The sequence below is a fragment of the Bos indicus x Bos taurus genome, chromosome 16 (assembly GCF_003369695.1).
Source record: "Bos indicus x Bos taurus breed Angus x Brahman F1 hybrid chromosome 16, Bos_hybrid_MaternalHap_v2.0, whole genome shotgun sequence".
NCBI lineage: Eukaryota > Metazoa > Chordata > Mammalia > Artiodactyla > Bovidae > Bos > Bos indicus x Bos taurus.
In genome coordinates, this window is record NC_040091.1 from 71,320,069 (window position 1) to 71,346,643 (window position 26,575).

The 26,575-nt window shown below is 35.2% G+C and overlaps 1 protein-coding gene across 5 annotated transcripts in view; it reads right to left on the reverse strand.

Moving 5' to 3' along the window:
* Positions 1 to 1,099: 1,099 nt before the first annotated feature.
* The window catches only part of RCOR3 (REST corepressor 3), a 53,398-nt gene continuing 27,922 nt past the window's right edge, over positions 1,100 to 26,575 (reverse strand). For 2 of the 5 annotated variants that reach the window (XM_027565673.1, XM_027565672.1), the window contains exons 8-12: positions 24,989 to 25,207; positions 21,317 to 21,394; positions 13,309 to 13,366; positions 4,227 to 4,468; positions 1,197 to 3,770 (exon numbers count right to left, since the gene is read on the reverse strand). In XM_027565673.1, the coding sequence (XP_027421474.1) occupies positions 3,426 to 3,770; positions 4,227 to 4,468; positions 13,309 to 13,366; positions 21,317 to 21,394; positions 24,989 to 25,207 (942 nt within the window). In that variant the 3' untranslated portion in view covers positions 1,197 to 3,425. Of the gene's footprint in view, positions 3,771 to 4,226; positions 4,469 to 13,308; positions 13,367 to 21,316; positions 21,395 to 24,988; positions 25,208 to 26,575 lie in introns of all 5 variants that reach the window. The other 3 variants (XM_027565677.1, XM_027565675.1, XM_027565674.1) reach the window with 3 other exon arrangements.

The following is a 26,575-nucleotide window of genomic DNA, read 5'->3' on the forward strand; positions in this document are numbered from 1 at the left end:
TGCAGGAGGAGCCACAGGAGACATGGGTTTGACCCCTGGGTTGGGAAGATCCCCTGAAGGAGGGCACAGCAACCCACTCCAGTATTCTTGCCTGGAGAATCCTATGGACAGAGGAGCCTGGCGGGCTACAATCCACAGGGTTGCCAAGAGTTAAGACACGACTGAAGTGACTTAGCATGCATACGTACAGAAGCACTCCTCGTAATGTTTACCCCCAAACCAGTTACTAAAATTTATTGTTGCTCAACATCCCTTCACTAAGGCAGCTAATCAAGATTTAAGCTGGTAGGAGTTACATGGACCTACTTTTTCCCCGAGAGCAGTGATGTACTACCACAAACACATAAAAAAATGAGGTAGTTTCTTGTAGACATTATATAATATAGCATGGTTTCACAAACTTTTCTTTCTGTATTCACTTACTCTGTAATCTTATGAATGATGTATCTATAATGAATGTCAAAGTTAAAAAATACACATTTAATTGTGTTTCCTAGAATCAGAATGTATTTGTCGTTTATTTTGGGAAAGCAAAAAGGGAGAGATCTTCCTTTGAGTTCTAAGATTATTCTTTTTGAGAAGACGCTGCCACCCCGGTGTTAAAGTGATCAGCAGTTAGTAATATTCATGGATAACATTCTTTTCATAGCAGGAAGAAACATTAAAAGAATACAATGTGTTTAATAACTAAACCTGGTACTTTAACCAAAATACTTGCGAGATTCTTCATACAGCTGAAGATCACTATGGTCAGGGTTTTTTTTTTTCGCTTGTTCTCTGCATCTATTCCTAAAAAGAATGTAGGCCTATATTAAGACAAAATTTGACATTCTTTCATTTTTATTTTACATTATATTTTACTCACTTTATTGTACGATTATTCAGAAAACGTTTCGATAGTAACCTATCTTTACCTCCATCAATATTACACTGGAATTAACTCATATAGAAAAAATATTTTTTCATGAATATTAACAGATGTGTCAACAGCATGATTTATTTTTAGTAGGTAATGAAAAAAATACTTGGGTGTAGATTTTTTTAAACTGATAAAACTTGAAATTAATGAAATGGTCATTAAAAGATTTTTAGGTTTTGCTTTTTTTTTTTTTATAAAAATCAGTATTTAGAATTTCACAGTGAAGAGGTCCTAAATTTCTCATACAACATGAAATTATATAAAAATAGAAGACATAGACATCTTTAACTCTTTAATCCTTTGATTAAGCAGCAAGCATATCACTCTTCCAGGCCAAACACTGCTTAAACAAAAAAGAAAAATAATGACGTGCAAAATATTTACAAAATATGCAAAGCACACAATAAAGACATCTCACTATATACATGTGTCATATTACTAATGAAGTTAAGAATTTTCTACTGTGTGCTCTAGTGTACGGAAATAAAATCACAGCACAGCCCTCAGATACAGCACCTTTGCTCATGGTTGGGATAGAACGGATTTTAAATGAAGCACAATATACTCAACAGCTGGACAGATGCTGGTGCTGACCAGCTTGACTCACATATCCCACACACCGTATACTGAAGGTCTACTGACAAGAGACAAGACGACAGAGGCTGCAGAGTATGCACATGTGCAAGACAATCTAAATACTTCTAAAAACGCTTTAGATATTTTAAGATATATAACTGTCCCCATGGCTATTAAAGTAAAAATAAGTATAAATTCTTGAATATTAAGAATTTTAAATCAAGATGATCCAGTGAGAAAGAACACATCCTGAAAAAAGTTTTTAGATTATGTTAGAACTTAAGGTCCTTATGGAAATAAATGGTCTGAACTTCAAAAGGAAAACCAATTAAGGGATGTAAGTCAATAGTTCTTTAACGCTTTACAGCCAAAGGTAGGGACTATTTTTCTAACATCTGGAGAATATATGACATCTCAAAATATAAACTAGGGCCTCCGATGTTGATCATTTTGTGAAACAGCTCTAAATGTGAGACTGTGAATGTGCAAACATTTATCTTTAGTTCCACTAGTATAGCAATCTAAGCAATCTGTCCCTTTGCACAGGCAGGTCATGATTCCAATATGAAATCATTGTATCAAAAATATTAGTAATACATTGTTGAAATACTATCACTTGTAAAATATTCTTTGTAGGTGCTTAATGATTATGTGTTGAATTGAGAAGACTTGAAATTTTTGTTTCTTTATAAAAAGGGTCTCAGCACTTTAACAGCACAATTGTGACAATATACTGATGTATCTTTGGATAACAGAGAACAAATCCTTAAATTTATTTTATGAAATAATGATGATTTAACCCTAAACCAAACCCATGAGTACAGGTTGGCTGCAAGGAATACACAAATGTATCCAAATAGTACAATAGAGATTGATCAAGAAAACATCTTTTATATTAAATGCAGACCATATTAATAAGTATGAGGGCAATTTAAAGTTCATAACATAAACACAAAAAGGGTATTGTAAATAAATGCTTCCAGAACCACTATTTCCACATAACTGACAAAATATAATTCTCTTCTAAAGTCCCCAAATGGAGGCAACTACTAGTTAAAAGCTGATAGCATTTAGAAACATTAAAAAAAAAAAAACATTAACTCCATTTTTAAGGAACTTAAAGACACTGTACTTTAACAAATGAAGTCCTCATTGTAATTATTCCCATCCTCTTACTACTGAAAGATGGCAAGTCAATGACCTTTAAGCAAGGACTTTGCACTAGGACCCTAAACTGTATGTTAAAGGGTTAGCAGGTTCAGTACATTCTTTGTGGTTTCATATAATTGCTTTGCAATTGATAAAATTGCTTTCTTTTAAAGGAATATATTTAAATTCCTTTAGAAAAAAAGCAAGTCTTTGAAAAAAGGGATATGCAGCTATAATTTCTTAAATATGCATTAAATGAACATACGTCAAAATCTGAAATGCAGGTTATCTATTCTTGCACTCCTAACATAGGAAAATGTTGTTAAAAATTAAATTAAAGAAAAAGAGAGAAATAGTTGAACATCCTTAACTTATGAAACTTAAGGAGTCTTCACAATTCCTAAGTCAATATTCCTGTACTAAGAGCCTTAACTATGAAGAGGCAGGAATATAAAGATTCTTAATAAAATAAATACAGTAAAAACAAAACAAAAAAACCTCAGTATATAGAATACTTAATCTCTTTTCCTTTAACGAGATCATGTCGCTGAATGTATACTCTAGAAAGGAGGCTAACTGTAGGCCTTCTGTTGTGTAACATTTTAGTTGTGTGAACTAAAAAATTCCTTAGACATCCACTTATGAGAGCCCACTGGCCACAGAACTAGTTTGCAGCCTCAGTATCGAGAAGAATTATTCTTCCCTCTTTTGCATCAACAGTCAGAGGAGCACTGGTGTGATGATGGGGTGAAAAGTTACTGCAGCTCTGTCCAAGTTAACTTTAGTGCAGTGACGACTGTGAATCTGTCTGAATTCCGATAAGTGATGGTGGCTGTTGGCCACCAACCGCGGACAACACTGGTCTTGGATTTAGACGGGGCGGCATGGAATTAGCGGGGCGAATGAGAGGTGGCGGAGGCTGATTTAAAGTTGGCCGGGGCTGGATGAACCGAGCCTGCTGCTGGAGTGGAGGAGGCTGCCGGTGAAGAGCCGGGGCCGCAGGCAGTGTTGGACGAAGAAGTGGTGGTGGCTGGTTCAGAGCGGCCATGGGGGCTGCTGGCGTTGGAGTGGATGACGGGGCAGGAGGTGATGGACCCAGAGTCCGAGAAGCCTGTGGGGTCTGTGCCTAGAGGTGAGGAAACAAAAACAAACATATGAGATGACAGTTCCTAATGGACGTTAGTACAATATAGTTTGGGCTGTCACAGGAAAAACAAAACAAATCAAAACAAAACAAAAACATAACACCAGTGTTTTTTGGAAGCACAAGCTTCTTTTATTTTAAACAAAACAAACCAAAAAAAGCAACGAAGCTACCAAACAGGCATCTTTATTAGTAAACAGCTTAACACTGGAAATAAAAATAAATTTAAGAAAGAACAATACACTCTCCACTCTTCTAGGATCAGAACTTAGCGTGTCATTATGACTTAAGAGTCACGAGAGAGGCACCACTGAGTAAGTGTATTGTCAACCTTTCATGCTCGTTTAGCTAGTCCTCTGACAAATTAGCCTTACAGAACACCACATGAAATGGTGATTCCTCGGCTCATATTAGCTCAAATTCCATACGCAAACACACCTCCTCTTCTTCATCAGTGCTCTTCCCTGATGGCACATTAGAAGCACTTTTTGTCTCCTCCCCTAAAGTAGAAGCATCACCATTAGAAGCCTGGGTTCCTTGTTCTGCTTCCCACTCCTGCAATACCTCCTCTAAGTTAAACCGACGCCTGTAGTTTACAAAGAAGTTCTTCACTTGGCCAACAGTCTTGTTGCCAATTACATCTGCAATAGCTTGAAAATCTTTACCATATTTGCGGACACCTGGAAGGCAAAGTAAATAATACACCTGTGAAGGATCAGTAAGGAGAGCTGTGTGTACTACACATCACGCACACACACAACATACCAGCAATGAAAATCCTTTCCGATAAACTCTGCTCATGTCTCAATTCTGAGATAGAGACTAAGATATCAGGGTCACAGATGGAAACTATCAATTATGTCATTTCATCGAGCCAGCCACTTGCCTTCAACTGAACAATCAGAAACTTACCATTTTTTACATACTCAGTTATTTTCTCCAATCCTCTCTTGAACTCTCAAATACAGTCCATTTATTGTAAAGCATTGAATTCTTTGTTCCATCCTCAATTCCACATTCATTTATTTCCCTAGTAGCCAGTCACCTAAATTTGAGCAACATCGTTTGTAAACAAAACTGGATGGGAATGAGCCATCTCTTTTATCCCCTCAATGGACTGGGTGAGTCGTCTTAGGGTTCCCCCGTTAAGAAAAGCATTGTGATTTTGATCTTAATACCAACTTCTACATAGTTATTTGCCTATCCGTACCAGGTACCAACAAACAGAACCGAGATAAGAAATTAAACATAAAAAACAGGAGAATTACCACAATCTGATGGACAAAAAAAGGAAAGCTATTTTTCAGAATTTGTTGGATTTTAACTCATCTAATAGTTCTAAGGTCTGTATATATGACAGATTCCTAGCTATGCTCGGTAGCCTAAAGAATTATAGTGGTGACTACTTGTAGATACTGTGTTTATCACTGCTACCTTAAATTTAAGAAGGACTGTACATTCAGTTATATAAAAAGACCTAACATAAAATTATGGAAGTTTCTTTAAATGTAGGATAATATTTGATTTATGAACTCGAGACAGTCAATTATGCTACAGAATTTAAAGTGACTTTACATAATCAGATGGATAATAATTTGCTCTTAGGGAGTTTTAAAGGAAATCCATCCTACTCATTCTAGAAAGAGATATACCTAGCTTAAAATATAGGAGCTGTCAAAATTTTGATTTTACAATTTGATAACTGCTTTTTAAAATACCAGAAAACAGTAACTCATTAATTAGAGATGAGAAAGGAGAATAAAAATACTGATGTCTATGATAATTGAAGCAGCCAGAAATAGAGGGATTTAGATAAACTTAACATGTATACAATCACATATAAGAGGATAACATAAGGGCACATTAATACACCGGCAGAAATGCAAGACATATTCTTACTGATACCTATTTGGATGCTATACCTATTATCTTAAAGAACCAGCATAAATACAATTCATGTTTTTAAATTCTGCACTTATTTTATATTGAAAACTTGGGAATAAGTATCTCTTGTTGCATTCAATTTGCTAGACTTGACTCTATGGGGAGTTTCTTCCTCTTAGAACATTCTGGGTAGGAGGCCTGACATATTAAACTATAATCCCATTGTTAATAAAGAATTCAGGATTTGTAAACTATGCTCATTTGCTCCGTTCTCAAAAACAAAGACACGTGCATGACAACAGAGTAATAATGATACTTAAACTTTGTTTACAATATTTTATTTTATATTCATTTAAAACATAAATGAATTTATATTCTCTTAAATCCATGAGCTGATTTCCAGTTAGAACTTCATAACTGAGTATAAATTCTAATGGTGACTAGGCTCCAGTGAGGGTTTATCTGACAATAAGAACCCAAGGTCATTTCATATTAAAAGTACATATATACAAAAGCTACATATTCAAGTACTTCTCTACTATTTGTACTTTAGAAAACCGCAACTCGAGACAGTTGCATTGAGAAGCAAATACTAATTGGAAATCACACACAGTGTTCTGTCAATGTACTAATTTTCGTAACAGATTTAATTTACATTCTGAAACGACCAAAGCTACTAAATACATGAATTTAGAAATGAAAACTTAAATCTAGGATTAGATCTTCTATATTCTTAACAAGAAGTCATATTAAGAGTAACTCTGACTCTAAGTCTGCCAATATTACAACCCTCCAAACACTCACTTGTTCAGCAAAATATACTCCAAAACATACCACTTAGTTGCCCCCATGTCTAGCTCCATTATCTAACTGTCCCCTCTTCTGACTCTATTTTTTTTTTTTGGTCTTCCACTTTATTTTCCCTTGCTCAGGGGACTTCACCTTGTCACTAATATTGTTGCATTTCCAGAATTACATGTCCCAAACCAAAACTACTTCCTATAGGAACTTTAGTTTACTCGGACACTTTGGATTTTCCTCAACTCACCTAGGTTCTGAGTCACCTAGGTAAGTTCATTATTAACTCGTGTATGCTTGTCCCATATCAACTACTCTGTGAAGTCTTAAGGTTCAGACCATAGTGCAGACTTCTGCAGTCTGGCTAAGGATCTCGATCACGTCCTGAGAATAAGCGGGCCTGGATATTAGTGCCCTTAATCTGCAGGATGCTTGCGCCATATGTGGAAGAGCTAGAGCTCCTTGGCAGACTCCTCTGGACAGACAGCAGCCTCATCTGTCTGTCTCAGTGTGCCATGAAAACCTTCATCATTTTCTCTGTATGCCATGATTGAACCAGGTTGGAAAGTACCTTCCTATGGAATACAAATTACCACCAGCATTACTACAATGCTGAGTACAGAGGAAGTACTTAGGAAATATGGTTGATTTTTTTTCTCCATGGAGCTTCATTCTATTATTCTTCCCCAAGCTACAAGAGTCACACCTGGCTGACTTCTTTATCATTTTTATGTTCCTAGTGATGTCACCAACAGCGTATTTTGGTGAGAAGGTGGAATTCTTAAGCTCTGTACTGTGGCTGATTAACAAGTCAAACTCTAGTGAAACACCAACTGCAGACTTAATGGACTGACTCCACCTTCAGATGAATCCCCAACTAGGCTTTCGGAAGTCAACCTAGCAAGGTAGCAGTGCTGAGCAACTACTTTAACAATCTATGAGTTCAGAGCTGCTTTAGTTACAACTTGGACCTGGGAGGAGGGTGGTCCATTCTTTTTTCAGTTTATTAAAAATAAGGTCCTTCATATATATATGTATATATATATATATGAATTAGTGCTGAAACGACTTGGGAAGTTCTTACTAAAAAATTTTAAATTTCTCCTTCATTTTCACCAATAAATACTACAGGTATGAGAATTTTGCTATGCTTTAAAAAATGTTCAACTTGATAAAAATTCTAGGCAAAAGAAACACACAGAATGTGAACGCTATTAATGACCTGAAAACCCTGATCTTAGTATGCTAACGATGGATCAACTTGTAGATTTCTTCAATAAACAGATTTTTATGATCTGAATTATATCCCGCATCACAGGCTGAATAAAGAAAGTAAAACTGTGAGACAATATGACAATACATCTATTCCTAATTAGTAACTCTATTTCCTTATGTGAAGTACTGTCTCTATTACTTTTAAGTGACAATTCACTACAGGTATCAAAAAGTAAAAAAGTCAAAATCATCTAGGAACTCATTATGAATTCACAAGTAAATATAGAGTATTTTTCAAATCTCTAAAAAAAGGAAAAAGAGATTAAATCTCCCTCTCCTCCTTAAGATGTAAAAGGCTCAGGTCTATCTGAACCATTTTTTAAACTAAACTTGTGACCTTTGGGCTTCCCTTGTGGCTCAGCTGGTAAAGAATCCGCCTGTAACGTGGGAGACCTGGGTTTGATCCCTGGGTTGGAAGATCCCCTGGAGAAGCAAACGGCTACCCACTCCAGTATTCTAGCCTGGAGAATGGACTGTATAGTCCATGGGGTGGCAAAGACTCAGACATCACTGAGCAACTTTCACTTTTACTTTTTAGGGCAAGAGGTCAGTTTCCAAAATTTAGTGGGGAAAAAAACTTGAGAGAACCCTGGAAGAGGGAAATTAAGTATTTCCCAAGGAGAGGAGAAAATTGTTTTCAAATTTCTAAATTTGATTGGAAAGTTACAGTGAAACAACATGGCTCCTACACTGCCAGATGATATTATATAATCTTTATAATACAAACTTTTAAAGTTTTGTTTGGGAATTAACATAAAAATATAACTCATTAGGATACTGTGTTATCATGACATTTCATTTTCCAACCAATGTTCTTCTATATTATCCAACCAAGAAAAAAAAATGTACATATTTAGAGCTTTGACTAGCAAGACAGTAACTTTAGGAGTTAGGAGCATTTGAAATATGCTGTTTCCCAAATCTGGACATGGTATTTAGACTTTTTTTTCTTAGATAGAAAGGATATCATAAATCTGCTTTCAGTGTGTTTAAAAAGTTATTTTTAAAATCTTTAGGACTTAAAAAAAAAAAAGCACCAACATTACAATAAGCTATTTTTAGGTCTAGGTAATGAAAATTTGGGGGATATTTTTCCGTTTCTTAAAGTGAGCATGTACTTAGTATAATTAGGAAATATTAATTTTTCAAAAATCTATTTTTTGAAATAACAGTTACATTTAGAAACTCCAGAGATGTGAGGTCTTTCTTATCAATAAGAGATTAATTTTAAACTTAAACCATTCAAGAACATGCATTTCTTTTCATCTGTAAATCTCGTCAAGAATTCCTATTAAAAAAGGTAAAAAATGTATCAACAGCACTGAGACAGTGACTGGTGCATCTGGGCAACAGCTAAAAGTCAAAATCATACATTCTCTTTTGAATCTTCCCACCTTTCTTGCTACAAGTTTAAACTCCATCCCAAAATGCTGGCAATTGGGAATCATTAACTATCTGATGCAAGCGCATCAGAGGACTGACAATTACACTTCTGAGCCTCCATTCTTGTGATATCATCTATAACAGAAGAAACTCTAGTACAAACAGGTATCTTTTAGAGGAAAAATATGAATCTATCTCCACCTCCTGTTGATCATTCAAGTGCTAAGCATCATGTAAGGATCATTACAACCCTTACGTCTTAATCAAAGACTGAATCTCCCCCACCCCCTTAGCACTTTAGGGACCATTCTAGCTTTTTTTTTTTTTTTTAAGTAGGAGATAAAATTAGAATGAAGACAATTTCTAAACTTGCAACATCATTTCTCCTAAAAAGGAATGAATATATAAACTATAGGGAGAGAAGGTAACATTTAACCGTAGGCATAACTCATTTGAACATAGTTCTGTCATTTCCTGTTTCAAATGAGAAAGCAGGAAATACGAGAAAAAAAGAAACACTAAAAATTAAATTTGACTTCTTGATAAAATTAGAGAAAAAAAATGTTACGCTATTTATCCTAATATAGCACAATATTTTAGTTTGGGAGCATTTTTTTTTTTAACCACTAATGACTATGAAATGAATATATTTAAGAGGAAACCTAAAAGAAACATGTCAAATATTGTATCCTATGCTTCTGCTCCTATATACTTTAAAGAGTAGATGTTTTGCACTATCATTGCTATTTTTTGAAAACAGCTAATAAATGTTTTATTTTATATGAAAAAAAAATACGACCAGAATCAAATTCCTTTCTTAATTCTTGTTTAATAAGGAATGTTTATTATATGAATATCAAGATTCATCTTAGGATAATTTCTAAAGCACCACAGATTAGGAAAAATATGGCACAAGCTACAAACAGGGATATTTCCCTATTAAAACAAACATGTGAAGACTGTAATTGGTCTTACTGTTAACTGATTTGTTATAATAGAAAATTTAGATACTCAAAGCTGAAACAGATTACATAAATTGTAGAAATACCATTCTTGGTAAGTATTTTAAGAGGATTAAATTAAAGCAGCATTTATAATATCCCATTTGGGGACTCCTGAAGAATGTTACTGAAGTCATAACATAGCTAGGACTAAAATTAACATAATAAAGTGACAGATACACAAGTAAAGGCAGACATTCCTATCTGGTCTAAGCATGATTTTTCCCCTTCCAAATAAGGGAGAAAGAAGGGAAAACAGCTTATTTATTTATTTAAATATTTACTGTTAAAAAAACATTTATTTAAATATTTATTTACTATTTAAATGATTAGTACTTAGTTAACAACAACATGAGCAGGTGGGAAGTAAAACAGGAAATATGTATTTAAGCTCTAGGAAATGAACTTAATACACTTCTTTGATTTTAAGAATTACAACACAAAGTTTATTTAATAGTGGAGCTCACTAGTGACAAAAGAGTCAACATTTCTCTCTCTAGGTCACTTTAATAGTCAAGTATGAGCAAGATAAAATAAAGCATTTAACAAATCAAAGTTAAATCAGAATCTGTATGTAAAATGTCTTGAATAAAAAGTTCTATATAAATTATGTTAATATCAAAACACTGAAGTGGCCATAGGAATAATATCATATAAAGGTTTAGCATAAATAAAGATTAAAAAGAAGAAGAAAAAACTAAAAACATTTGCCTGCTAAGGCAAGTACTTCTGGATTACAGATGTTAAAATAAGAACTGCAGTTATGTACTTTACCCACACCAAGACTCAGGTACAGGGGATATTACTATACGATTATAAGACACACTTTTGAGCATTATATAAATATATGGGCACATGAGGCAAAAATGGCACTTTTTAACCCTCCCTAAAGAGAAGGCAATGGCACCCCACTCCAGTACTCTTGCCTGGAAAATCCCATGGACGGAGGAGACTGGTAGGCTGCAGTCCACGGGGTCGCTGAGAGTTGGACATGACTCAGTGACTTCACTTTCACTTTTTACTTTCATGCATTGGAGAAGGAAATGGCAGCCCACTCCAGTGTTCTTGCCTGGAGAATCCCAGGGACAGCGGAGCCTGGTGGGCTGCCGTCTATGGGGTCGCACAGAGTCGGACACGACTGAAGCGACTTAGCAGCAGCAAAGTAACTATGTCAGACACAAATACCTTTAAGTTGCTTTACTTTATGTAACAAAAACAAAACCAAACAAAAAACACAAGACAAAACCAAAAAACCTAAACTCAAAGTAAAAACTTCACAGTCAAAATAAATAAATAAAAAACAGACATAAACATACTACGAGAGTGCTTTCAAAATCTTAAGAACATGAATCTTTCCATACAAATTGCTGCATGAGTATAATTTATTTAAGGATTACTTTTTAAATGAACATAACAATAACACTGAATATCCTCAGGAGAGAGGATATGTTTGATTATTTCTAGAAATACTCTATTCTTTTAATGTTTATAAGCTGAAATAATGTCTGCATATACAGCTCAACTCTCTAAGTAAATCTTGCTATCGTCTTTCTCTTGAATACAGCTTTTCATAATATCCAGTATCCAACCCAGTCATAAGATTTGATGGATCCTACCACTTAAAGTAGTACTGGAGAACAGTATCAAATCTTTTCTCTGTACCTAGAGAAAGATTAATCCAGACTTCCTAGGCGATTCTCTTCAGAAAATGCTTTCACTGTGATCATTTCTTATATGAGAGTATAGGATTAGTATACTAACCTTTAAGAAAATAAATACTGGAAAATGGAGTTAAATTCCATAGGCTACCATCATGAAGGGAAACAGGCTTTAACATCAGTCAAAGGAATACCTACTCAAAAAACTATGTTAGAACTATAAGTCATAATTCTAAATAAATATGAGACAATTGTTGAAAATAATTTTTAATAAAAACTTTTAAATTGTCCATTGCAAAGAGCTATTACTGAACATTATAAACTAACTCTTGTTCTGACTCGTTCAGAAACTTAGTTCTACGATTACAGATGTGCTAACTGCATGGCCAGCACTCTGCCTGTACAGGATCCAGTATTTCTGTTTATGAAATGACTGTGCCGTGCTGTACAAGCCAAAGGGAAGGCTGACATTATCCTACTGGCACCCTGCTGTACATCTGCAAATCACAATGGGGGCGTAATCCTTACTTTAATTCAAACTGCAAAGTCTTAATCAATCTTTAACTATATTATTCTCATATCTGAATGATACCTGCACATTTTTTGAGTTAAATATGTTCTCTATGTTTGAATACTCCGAACTGTTTTTAAAGATGTATGTTTCACTGGGGCCCAACTCTCTTACAGTAGTTAACTTAGATTAAAAAGCCATGGATACTCAACACAGAGGGCTCAGCCAAGAAGAAACAAATTGTAGACCAAACTTAAACTATACTATCAGTCCTGTAGACAGTTCATCTTAAAAGGAAAACAAACCTACAATACTGAATTGCAACATACAATTTGCCCTTAAGTAATTCAAACACAAGAAAATCCAAGTTTATAGTGCTTCCAATTTGCCCGTGGGTATTCATAGTACAAAAAGTTTTCTGCCATACAATTCAACCAAGCATTCTTACAAATAATTGCATTTAAAACTGCACATGTATATATATCTATATATAAAGTCTCTCTTTTGTATAAATAGATATATTTAAAGTCAGGTTTTGTAGCATTCAGTGGCATATCTCTTAAGTAAGTTACGGTACACTGAAAGTTAAGCATATCATGAATATTTTCAGTACCTGACAATTATCAACTACAGAGTAATCAGGGAAACCAGAAACACAGTAGTTTATGTTTGTGATAAAGAGTTATTGACTGATACAGTAAGAATGAACCCAAGAGCAGGAATACTGAAGCAGAGGCACCCAGAGACCATCTGACTTGGTCAAGCCTGTCATCACCATCATTCATTTAGTGCTGGGAAGGCATCACATGCTGTTCAGGACCCAAAATGCACACAGGCTCAGTGTATCACATCCACAAGTACAGACCAGAGTTCATGGTCAGCAACACTGTGTGGAAAACACAAGACCCCTTTCTTGGTCCACTTCTAAAGGAAGGGGAGAACTATGGTAGTCACCTTTCATGACAAATTAAATAATTATTAACAACAATAACTGCTTATCTTTAATATACCTTGCACTGCTAGAAGCTGCTCCTCTGTGGTCCAACGGGCATTAATTTTCTGATTTGACTACAAAATTAAAGAGAAGTTTCCTAATGAGGATATGAAGACAGACATTTTTCCAAAGTGCTTATTTTTTAAAAACTTTTCACCAAATCATAGATAAGAGATTACTAAAACTCTGATTCATGAGGATTTCATTTTTATAAGACTTAAAAAATATATTTTGAATTACCTTTTACCAACACAAAAAAATAATGAAAGGGAAATGTACCAATTTGGGAGAAAGAAAAACATTCACACTTATACCCTAGTCAGAGATATCAAAACTGAGAAAAATCTATTAATCACTCATTTTCCAACTACAATGTTCCTATGATACACTGCACATGTTAATTTTAGCCTAGTTTTAACATTTAAGAGACTTTGTTTTCTTTACAGAAGGGTGACTCTCAAATTTCTTTTCTTCATATTTAGACTAAACCTCTTCTTACTCCATCAAAAACAGTGTTGTATAAATTAAGGTACAACTGTAGATAAGGCCTGTGCCCTAAATTAATATTTCTTTAAATTTCTAAAGCAGAGAGTGACCGAGTATATGAATAGATTTTCTCCCAACACTTCCTACATTCATCCCAGTATTTTTGTTTAAAAAATTTCTCAGTTTAAGATTTTGACTATGGCAGTATTACAGTATTAAACATCTAACCAAATTTCACTAGTATACACCCACTTCTTAGTAATCAAGAACCTTTGGCAGTAGATGGACGGACAGAAATAAGCATTCCAGCCTACAGGTTTATAGTAGAAACTGCCCAGATAAAATGGCCACTGTAATACACACACATGCTGGGCAAAACAGAAAGTAGGGTTCCTCTAAGAAGGGGTGTTGAGGTCTTATCTCATTTGTAGTCTTAGCAATAAGAATCTCCACCGTACAGAGGTGCTGGGTAATATCAAGTTTCTCACCACAAGTGAAGACATATAAGCAAGCATTTGGAAGAAAGAATGAAACATAAATGCAAAAAAAAGTTATGCAAGAAGAAAGAAAAAAGTAAAAAAAAAAAAAAAAAAAAAAAAGACCTTGAGTAAAGGAGGGAAAAATTAAAAATACAAAGCACTGAGCTCCAAATGATAAGATTTTAAAAAGAACAGCAAGGCAGGCCAGGCAATGTGGACAAGCCTCCAGGTTAGGATACTTGTGAGGAGGCAAAGGAATAACAGGAAACAGGCAAAGAGAAAGAGGGGAAACAGGACATACAGGAGTAGTAAGGGTGAACCAAGGCTAAAAGAGTGCAAAGAAAAAAAGAGAGAAGACAGGGAAAACCAGCAATTTTAAACATATGGTCTCCCAAGAGGAATAGTAAGAATGGAGTAGGAGGTAATATCTGAATTAATACCCAGGCAATGTGATGCTGCTACCTTGGCCATGAAAGGTAGACAGAAGAGGTCCTTAGTACCCAAGGATAACTGGTATTGGAACCTATTTAAAACAGGTCCAGATATTTCATGGTAAATGGTTAAAAAAATAAAAGGCTGAATGTAACTTAATCTGAAATATGAAACTAAAACTTAGGAAAATTAGTTCATTAAAAGATAGTTACTGATTCCGCTTACAAGCTTTAATTTTATTTCTTGGCATACCTTTTGTGATTATACAGTGGTATAACACTCTCTAGCTTTGAAATTTACAACATGAGTGCAGAATATGGGTCATTTTTGTTTTGAAGACGTCAATGATTTTCCCAAATTTCTCTTCTCTTTATTGTTACTCAAATTATTCTTCTTTTAAATGCCTGAGTCACTATCCTTTTTTTTCCCATCATTAGTTCTGTTACATACCGCTCTGTCAACAATTTTGCAAGTGATGAAAGCCATTCTGTACCTTCACAGACTTCATGAAGTTTCACATCTTTTGCAAGGCTTACAATTTCATTTTGTATTTGCTCTGTATTAGCAAGAGAATAACAGAGGAAGATGTTGCTGTCATGGATGGGAAGGGTAAGAGCTGGAGTTAATTAGGAAGAATTAGTGAAGAGAGCCTAACTTTGTAAGTGCTCAATTCACTAGTGAATAGTTTGTTGTTTGGCAACCTTTGCTTCTCCATCTATCTCTTAGATTAATGAGCATTTGGATACTGAACATCTCTTGTGATACTACTTTGCAAGTGGTTCTTAAGATTAAAGTTAGCATATATGTGGAATATATATAAGGACATATGTAACCTGGTGGCTCTAGTAAAGAATCCACCTGCCAATGTAGGAAATGCAGGTTCGATTCCTGGGTCAGGAAGATCCCCTGGAGAAGGAAATGGCAACCCGTCCAATATTCTTGCCTAGGAAATCCCATGGACAGAGGAGACTGGCAAGCTACAGTCTATGAGGTAGCAAAGACTTGGACGTGACTAAGTGACTAAACGACAACAATAAACAATAACAAAAACATCAAGCATGGTGCCTGAGCAAACATAAATTAAAGCTGATCAATCAATGTTTGTTAAACCTGAAAGGCAGAAAATGGAAGAAAAGGTATCATTAATGAAAAGGGAACAAAAAGTGAAAAAGGAATAACAAGCCCTATGAAGATTTATTTTTGGCTTACAAGCAAATCAGGAGATGGGATAAACACAAGTAACTATTATTGAAAACAGTATACTAGGGATTCAAAGATGAGAGGGAAAACTCAAAATGACTACACTGGGGAAAAAGGAAAGTTGAAGGGACTGAAGCCAGAGATGGATTTAAGAACATAAGTTCCTAAAAGGCAAAAATGAGGAGAAGGCATACCATGTTCAGGAAACAAGAGGATTTTTGTTAGAAAGCAGTGACAAATAAGCCTGGAAGGTTGGTGATACTTAACTAAACCAAAATATGGTGAGGTCCAGTTCTGCAAGGGCTGAAAACACCAAGGCTGACGAGTTCATACTACATATAATGAGCAATCTGGGGGAAGCTGGGAGCAAAGAGAGAAGGGTAGGATTATGAGCAGAATAAGACTTTTAAGCCTAGAAAGCTGGAAGAGGGTGATGCTTTTAAGGACTTAGGATTTGGGAGATGTGGGAAGGCAAGGCTAAGAGGAGGAATTTAACTTGGGATACACTGAAAATAAGGTATTAGGCAGGAGGCTAAAAGATTCATCTATTCAAATACATTTTTTTAAAGGTGTTTGGAAAATGCTTATGAGGGAAAACAATGGAATCAGCTTACTCAGATGAGAGGTTCTAAAATCAGACTGTGAATTTTTAAAAGTTTTTTTTCTTCCAAAATTACCCTTGAAATGTTCTTACAAAGGTAGCCATGGAGATAGGCAGTCTCGCAGAAAGTCCACACTGGCAGTTATTTCTCCAGTACTGGAAAGGGCCACTAGTTTCTCAGTTATACCCCAGATGAAGCCTTTGGCTCGAATTTAGAACAGTAGTAAATGAAAAATATAAATACTTATGTAAATACTAGAACATCGTTCAGTTCGAAGAAATGCTCAGGGGATGTGAAAGCTAAAACTGACTAAAGGAATGCTGGATACACCGTTCCTAGCTTGTAACCACTCACTCTGGGTCACACACTCCGTAAGTGGCGTTCAGGCAGAGACGCCAGCGCTGCTGCACTCGCTGTTACTAAACATACTCTCTCTTTTTTATTTGGTTGAATTTATGTCATTTAAACGTATATATGATATGACTTTAATACAGCAAAGTGATGAGGTTGTATCAGATTTCCAAAACAGAAGAGAAATGCATCCTGAGGATAAAAACTTGGAGAATATCTTTATTTACATAGAGTAAGAAAAATTATAGCTGAGAAGGGAAAATAATAGTTATAAACATAAAAGTTAAAGTAAGAAGGAGGTCATCATTATGTGAAAGGCTCAGAAATAGGCAAGGGAAATGAGTTAGAGCTGTGGAATTTGGCCATTAAGACCAATGTTAAGGTTTAAGAAGACACTTCAGTGGAAAAATGCAGAGGAGAACTTGAAACTGTTGGAATTAAACAGTCTATGTGCTACAAAATGGGAACAGTGGAAGAGAGGAAAGACTGTAGGAGTAAGAGGGTCAACATTTTAAAAACATATAGAATTCCTTTAAGTTACTGATTTTATATTTTAGAGCTAAGAAAGTTTGGTAGAGATGTGTTTAACTTAAGGAAAGGACAACTAGACTATATCCAGGAATCTAAAATTCTGTGGTAGTTATAGCTAGCTATGAGGTACCACAGAGAACATTCTTTTCCTTAAAAATAATAGAACAGCAATGTGAAACAATCCAGTATATAAGAGCAACAATAATGTAAAAGACCCCATGAGCCGTCTAGAACAGTCTGGCCGCCTGAGCGAGTTCAGCATGCTTACCACATCCTTCCCCTGGCGCAACTGCTTCACAGCTTTCCCATTTTTGTCAGTGGTAGTTTCATACTACCTCTGACTTGGAAGAGTTAAAAAAGGTTACCAGGCTACCCAGTGCTGAAAAGTCAACCCAACACCCATAAAGAAAGGATGTCACACACCTATGCATGAAAATATCCACAGATTTGCAAACTTCTAGCTTCAAAAAGCATCCCTTTCTCAGACTCTTCCTTTTGGATTCACCGATCTCCTTGCCCCTTACCTAAACTCCACCCAAAACAAATCAAAGCATAATCAAACGTAACACCACTCCTTGCAACACCCTCATATACTTTCAAGGAGATACATAAACATCTACTTTGCAAATGTTCTCTAGGTTTATCACTTGCTCTCCATTCCTACAACTAATACCTGACACTACCCAATACCTCTTTACCACTTATTTTATCTCTCACATACCTGGTATTTCAGCAGCTCTAAAGTTTCTAATTTATCTTGTATAACATGGCCAGGATAACTCTCCTAAAACACAAATTTCTCATTATATCCTTCCTAAATTGAAAAAACTGTAGGATCTTTTCATTTGCCTTTAATTTAAAAGGCAAACTTCTTTTCTTAGCTTTCACAAAAGCTTTTCCTAGCTTTCACAGTGGTCTTGCCCACTGATTTATAAAACAAAGAAGTCCCTGTTAAACTCAACCTTATTAATACCTCTCATACATCCTGTGCATTCATCCTCTGCAACCAAGTGTGCCTTCCCAAGTAGACAACATGCTTCCTCAGAAAACAGTTTTTATACTTCCACTGAACTCTCAGTAGTGATTAGCACAATAATGAGCACATAATACATGCTTAGGGAATATCCAGTGTTTCTGATTTTCCCCTCTGGATTTATATTTTGAATGCACTGCTCAACATCAAACCACTGTTCACATTATTCCTTCCATCTGCCCTTTTAGTATATGCAAAAATCCTACTCACCCTTCAGTTGAAACTCCCCGCTCTAGGAAACTTCAGCTGAAATGTCCCCCTTTAGGAAATGCTCTCTGACTACCCTACTTGAACAATAGCCACTTGTTTTATTAATATCTTCATTTATAAATCTATAAATTTAATGTTTGTCTTCTAAAATCTAGACTATAAATTCTTTTTTAAAAAGTAGATGGAAAAATCTATCCTTCCTCTTTTTTAGGTGTCGCCCCTGCCCCCCGCCCCCACCCCACACACAGAGCCTAATGCAGTGTCTTATAAAAAACAATTGATTGACAAATACTTAGGCAAGTGAATTAACTTTCTTCACCAATTTTTCCCTAAATGAAAATAACAAATACAACCAAATGAATAAGTAAAGCATCTTAGTAACTGTTTAGTTCCAGCTGAGTTACATCATTTAGTAGCTTGTTGTTTAAAAGGTTAATAAAATTCTTTTATTAGGTATTACAGAGAACTTTTTTAGGTTGGGTATCGGCTAACCTAAAGGTAAGAGGATAAGGTACATGATTTTTCAAGATTTTTACTATAACTGTTAATCTAGTGTTTTGAAATATATCTATTCAGGTTGTTCTCCCCTATAAAGCAATAGGAACAATATGATACCTACAAATATATCCTGGGCATTTTCTAGATGATAAAACATATATACATTTTTGAAGTGCATGTGAGTTCAAAATCAACCTTAAAATATTATACAAACTTCAATGTATGGACCACAGTGCATTAAGGTTTTGGTTGTTTCATTTTGATCATTATTTTTACAATAAACCACCAAGAGATGTAATAAATGGTAACTTCTAACCAATAACTACATTTGTATGTGGGAATCTAATATACACTTTTACTATTATATGAAAACTTCCAAAAGAGACAGCATCACATTAATCCAGGACTCCAACTAGACTCTAAGAATCTAAAACACAGCCAAAGGATCACTATTTACTATGATGTGTGATCTTGATCAAGTCACTTATTCTGAGGTCCAGCTCCCTCATGCAAAGTAACAGCATTTACTTCATCTACTTCTCTGGACTTAAGTGAGCATCAAAAGAGGCAGCATATAGGAAAGTTATAAATGCTATTACACCTTCACATCTTACTTTATATAATGTTAATGAATGAGACTATTCTGCAATTTTCTGAAAAATTTGAAATTAGAATTTTATTTCCTTGAAAATTTGGTAGGCTTTTTCTATAAAGTTGTCTTGGCCTGCTGTTTTGGTTATACATTATTCAGTTTTCATTCTTTTTAAGACAATTTTGGTAAACCATATATTCCTAGGAATTTCTAAGTTTTGTGTAAACTTTCAAACTTATTGGCATAAAGTTCTTTAAGCTATTCCAATAAGGTTTTCAATATCTGCTATATTCTTTAATTTTTAAATTATAAACTCATAGTAATATACAAACATTTTAAGTTTTTTGCTTTTATGCATTTTATAATGGTTGGATGCCATCACTGACTCAATGGCCAAGAGTTTGAGCAAACTCAGGTAGATAGTGAAGGACAGGGAAGCCTGGCATGCTGCAGTTCACAGGGTTGAAAAGAGAACAACAACAATGTAATTAATTAAATATTAAATTAATTCAATACAAAATTTAAAATGAATTTTTTGATGTAATAATTTAACATAAAATAAAGCAGGACTCTTTGTATTACACTATCTTTATTTAAATATCACTAGACTGTCAGTTTACTTCTGGGTTTGCAATGAGATACTAGTCTACATATATTTCATTCTTTTCCATTGCCTAACCTTCTTGAAAGAGACTATTCAAAACAAACAAAACATCTTCCTTCATAATGATTCTTCCTTTCTAGAAGATTCTAGAGAGTAAGATGGCATATGAAGTACTACTTTTCTGCCTGCACCCCACCCCCCACCCTGCCCATACATAATTCATTTGTAGATATTTCAGTCAATCTGCTATCTGGAGGGAAAAAAAAATCCCATTAGGACCAAATAGGATCATTTGATTATTACATACATAGACAAGTAAGGCCAGGATATGAAGCATAACATAGGAGTCTTAAAAAAAAGAGAAAGAGAAAAGATTTTGTAATAGAAGCTTCCGTAAAAAGGTATGATTGGACAATAGGCATTTAAGTACACCCTTAGACATCACCAATATAAAAAAACATATTAAGTTTAACAGAAGTACAAGTAAGACTTGAGAAAACGGCCAATCTATATCTCGTATTTGGATTTTGTATTTTCCAGGATATAAATACATACACTAAAATCCTAACTGGAAACCTGAACCAATAAACAAATACCCAAAACTAAAGTAAAATTTGTTAAAACTGTTAAAATGAGCTCCTTGTGATCTTTTTCTTCCTGTTACCAATTTACACAGGTAGGAAACAGCTTTGAACAAACATTGTTATAGACCCCCAAATGCACTTCTTCATCAATGACCTTCCAGTTTCACATGCACTGGGCCTACAATTATAGCTATTTTCTGTGCTTGATAGCAAGTGCTAAAGACAGTAATGGAATGATTTAACTTAAAACATTAGCCAAGTCTCAAGAGACTACCTATCTAAATAACAAAATAGAGACATAATAAATTATCTATATAATAAAACCTTCAAAGCACACATGTAACCAAAATATAGTAGTTGAACACTGAATAACTCAAAGAACAAGGTTTCACCATAGTCACATATACTCTTCAATAACATACCTCAGGAGGTTTGAATTCTTCAATTCCACCTTCCATTTTCTGTTTAAGTGCACTGTTTACTTGCTTAGCATTCTGAACCTTCAACAAAATAGCCAAAAATATGAATCAGATCATGTACTTAGGTGAATTTTTGAGTATTAGTAAGTGAAAAGGATATATATTAAAAACCCTGTTACCCCAGGGGGATAGAACACTTATCACACTTAGGGTGGAATATACCCCTCATTCAAGTAGCATACACATCAACTATATACATACCTAACAGACTGACACAGTTCATAAAAACTCATTTAATTCTCACAACTACGCTGTGAAGTAAGTATAATCAGTTCTGTTATAACCTGACATATGCATTCTCAAAAGCCACAGTACTATGCAAACTGCACAGTAAAAACCACAGGGCTTATGGGGAAAAAGAGTTTGAGACACAACACTCAAAAACTTCATCAATGACACACAGCACAGTTCTAAACAGTAAAGAAATTCACAAGTGATGCAATAAAGATGATGCTTTACCTTAAAAGGTTGCTTACATAAGTGGGTGCCAAAATAACTACAACTTGTGAATTGTTGGGAAGTCGTAGAAGAGTTATTTGAAATCAGATGTAAAGTTTTAACACCAGATGTGGGTGTGTATGGCAAGTAACACAGTATATGCCCACACAGTTCAAATGGGAACTATGTGGGCATATACTCAGCTAGCTGTAGTTTTTCACTAACAAAAATCACATGTAAGCAAATGCAAAAGTCACACTATGTTCAAATTGTCCCCATGTATATCAATGATGTTGGAACAGATTCATGATTTCAAAACAAGCACTAGAGCAAAACTGGACTTCGATTTAAACGGTAGAAATGAAGGAGTGGTGGTGGTACACAAGACGGGTCAAATAAATAACTTGGAAACGAAATTAAGACATCTTTGTAAACAACTGATTGTGGAGAATTAGGGAGAAGGAGGAATCAAGGATAACTCTTTCGTCACTGGCTGGAGTAACTGAGTACACATGGTGTTATTCAACCAGACAGGGACTGCAAAAAGGGGACCAGATTACTCGTGGACATGGAAGAAATCAGTCTGGACACTGCTTATGAGATGCTTAGGATAATAAATGGCAGAATCTGTAAATCTAAGACTGCAAATCTTCACTATGTTACACATCAAATGAATATCCAAGAAAGGGACTTAAAGCTTTAAAAGAGTTCTTTCCCAAGAATCAACAAAGGACCTTCCTGGTGGTCCAGTGGCGAAGAATCCACAGAGGACACAGGTTCAATCCCTGGTCCAGGAAGATTCCATGTGCCATAGAGCAACTAAGCCTGTGAGCCACAACTACTGAAGCCTGTGCTTGGCAAGGAGGGAAACCACTACAGTAAGAAGTCCGCGTGCCAGAACGAAGAGTAGCCCCTGCTCACAGCAACCAGAGAAGGCCCTCATGCAGCCCAGAGACTCAACACAGCCAAAAATAAATAAATAATTTTTTAAAAAATCAATAAAAATAGCTTGTAAGTGAAGTAATAGTGGAGTAGTAGTATTGATGACTAAGTATGATTTACAGGTGGCTGAGAACATTTTATTCATTATTTAAAAAAAACTCTGAGCACTTTAAAAATATCACAGGCAATGTGTTTTAGAAGTTCTCTAAAGAGAAGCGGTGCTGTGGGTTGAAGATGGGAGTCTTACACACATTTATGGTTTGACTAAAGGTAAAGCATTCAAATCAAATATATACTATATATACTTGAGAATCCAGCACTATAAGTCAAAAGAAAGGAATTCTGAGGAGGAGGAGGTGGCTTTCAAAAGAGATAAGAACCAAGAAGAGGGCACTCGACTGGGCAACTTGTTTATAAACAATCTTAAGACAGCTTATTCAGTGGCAGAACTGGGATGGGGTGTGGGACAGAAACTAGATTGGGAAGCCTCTGAAAATAAGTGGTAAGAAAGCAGAGGAAGCTAATGTGGTAGATTTTGATATTTATTCTGGAACTTTGCTGGAGAAGAAAACAGAAATATAAAAGCAGTTTGGGTAAGTAACCAGGGTCAAGGGGTAGAGAAATCTGAATGTTTAGGATAGAGAAAAACCATCTTGGTCCCATACTACCCTGTTGCAAAGTTCTTACATTATATGGAAGTGGTAATAATATTAACTCTAACAGTGCATACTGTGATATCTAAACAAGGATGCACTGTAAGCTAAGGATGCATGTTGTAATCCCTAAAGCAACTACAAAAAAAAAAAAAAAGAGAGATATAGCTGAAAAATATAAATATGACCATGTTACACCTCTTTTAAATCCTTCAGTAGTTTCCTCACTCATGATGAATTTTAAATTTAACATGCTCTTCCTATACATTTCTGTCTAGCTCTGCAAATAACCTGCTAAAGGCCAAGTAGGAATTAATGAAGCATTTTAAGATGAGTGACGTTGATTACACCAGTATTTTAAAAGAATAACACTGATAAAATGTGTAACATGGGACTGAGAAGAGGTAGATAGCAAGGAGAATCAACATGATAGTTATAGTCAGAAAAGAGGTGATAAGGGCCATAACAAGGGTAGTAGGAATGAGATTAAAAAGCTGGGGATTGATTTAAAGGCAATTTCAAAGATAAAATAATCTACCACTTGAGTTTGTGTGTGTTGACAGATGTAATACAGGCAAGGGATGAATAAAAGATAAATTCAGATGTTTCAACAAACAAGGAACAGAAAAAAAAAATCTTTTGGGAGTTAGATGAGATGTCATGGAGAAGGCAATGGCACCCCACTCCAGTACTCTTGCCTGGAAAACCCCATGGATGGAGGAGCCTGGTAGGCTGCAGTCCATGGGGTCGCTAAGAGTCAGACACGACTGAGCGACTTCACTTCACTTCACTTGAAATGTCTAACAGTTAGTTGGAAATATAGCTATAGAGCTTAGGAGAAAAGCCACAGCTTAGGAAGTAAACTCAGAAGTCACTGGCAAGGTTGGTTAATTTATACCAAGAAAGCCCAGACTTAAAACTTAAAACAACAACAGAAATAAATAAATAAAGGAAAAACCAGAGAAAGACTGGAGAACTAATAACAACCGTTAATGAGTACGTATTATGTGCAAGGTACTAATCTTTTAAGCATTTACCCTATATTACCTTGTTTAATTCCTCCCAACCAAAATATCATTATCCTCATTTTAAGACAGAGAAACTGAAGTTGAGAGAAGTTAAACAGCTCCCCTAGGGTTGTGCAGGAAGTAGACAGTGTAGCTAGGTTTAGAACTTAGGATCACTGACTCTAAAACCTTATCCACTACCTGATTATGCTAAAGAAACTTTTAAATAATACTGCTGCTACTACTACTGGTGCTAATGATGACAATCCAGATGTATTATCTCAATTCTCAACAATCTGCAAGAGAAGTAAGATTATTATCTCCAATTTTATAAATAAAAAATGGAAGCTTAGATTCTATAATTTCCCAACATCATAGAGCTAACAGTAGCAATGCTGGGATTCAAATCTAAAATACTCAGTGGCACCTTATAATTTGAAAACAAGGTAAATAAGAAAGATAAAGATTATGTAACTGAGTGGTAGAGAAAATCTGTAATAAAACTGAGTTTACAGGGATAAAGTAAATAAGCAAAATGGACAGAATCATCAAAAATAATGATTTTTATAAAATACCTGACGTTTTAAAGAGATCAACTCCATGTCCAGTTGCCTCAGGATGGTGTTGGCTGCATTGGGGCTACAGGAAACAGCTACCACGTCTTCTTGGGTTAAATACATGCCCTTAGGTGGACGGCACTTAGAACGCTGAGAATGATGGCGGTGTTGTAAACTCTGATATTCTCTCCTCCCAAGTCCAATCTTGCTAGTTTGGACAGGCTGGTCAGTATTACCCTGGAAGAAAAAATTATAATAGGCCATCTGGGCTTGTATACAGGTATAAGTTGAAAACAGTCTATTACTAATAGATTACTAATAGAAGTATCTGTTACATTAAGTGCACCTACTAAATACTTCTAACCAATTATATTACATATGAGTCCAAACACACACACACAGAACTAGTAATTAGGGGGAGATGAGCATACAACATATGTTTCATTAATCCACTCAATAAAATGTTAGGTTTCTATGCCCAGAAGACTCTGAACAAATGAAAAAATAAGGTGGGTTTTACATTATTTTAGTTTGCTTCACGATTTCAAGATGGGATATACTTTCAGCAATAAGAGGGGGTGGTAAGCTACAACTTACTAAGTGAAAAGTTTTAAAGAAAGTAAAAAAAGGGACAAATTAGGAATCATGACAATTAGTAGCTCAGACAACTGGTAAAAAAGAGATAACATTTTATTCTCACTTCCGAGTTGTTGAAAGAGAACTATGCCTCTAAAAATTAAAAAGAGCACAAGATTATTTTAATACTAACAACATTTCTAAACTCCAAGTCTATTTACCTGTGAATAAAGTAACACTGAAATTTTCACTTTGGAAGAGGTTTAAAAAGCTCTAATAATGACCACCATGAACTCTTAAGTAGGATTTCATTATTATATTTGCAATATTCTTAAAAAGTGTGATGTAAAAATACAATGTTATTCTGTGCTTCTAAGATAGGAATCCATTAGAAACTGTGTCCCATTAGGCTGAAGACAATATACTGAATAGATTTAATAATTCATTAAAAAAGGAACTCTGCGTAAAAGTCATAATATAATTATATAGTACCCAGTACTGTAATTCACTCTGTTCCTTAAAACTCAATTCAAAGCAACACATGACAGATTTGATGATCAGGGAAAATCCTCCCAGTATAGCACTCCTAAAATTGCTAGATCAAGTATTTTAAAAAATCTTTTAAAATTCATTTCTGAGCTGGCAGAGAGGTGAAGAAATCCCTCAGAGACCAGAAATAATGAGAAAGCAGGAATCTAGAGAGATAAGCAAGGATGCAGGAGCTGACACGTGCCTAAAGAACAATGGACAACAGGTGAAGAGCACAAGAGTCAAAGCCAGAACTCTGGAAGGGGAGGGGGCTCCAACATCGTGCAAAGTAGGAAAAATGACCCTGCCCTGCAAAGGGAGGATGATTTAAAGAAAGTCAAGACTACTTCAACCTTGGCTCAAAGGAAAGCAAAGAAACCAAAAAGAGTCTTTCCTGAGAATCCCTAGCCACAGGCTTATATTCAGACAGGTTTGGAGACAAAATTTATATGAACTGTCTGGCCTGAAAAACCTGAAATCAAAAATTTACTTTAGAGTGTC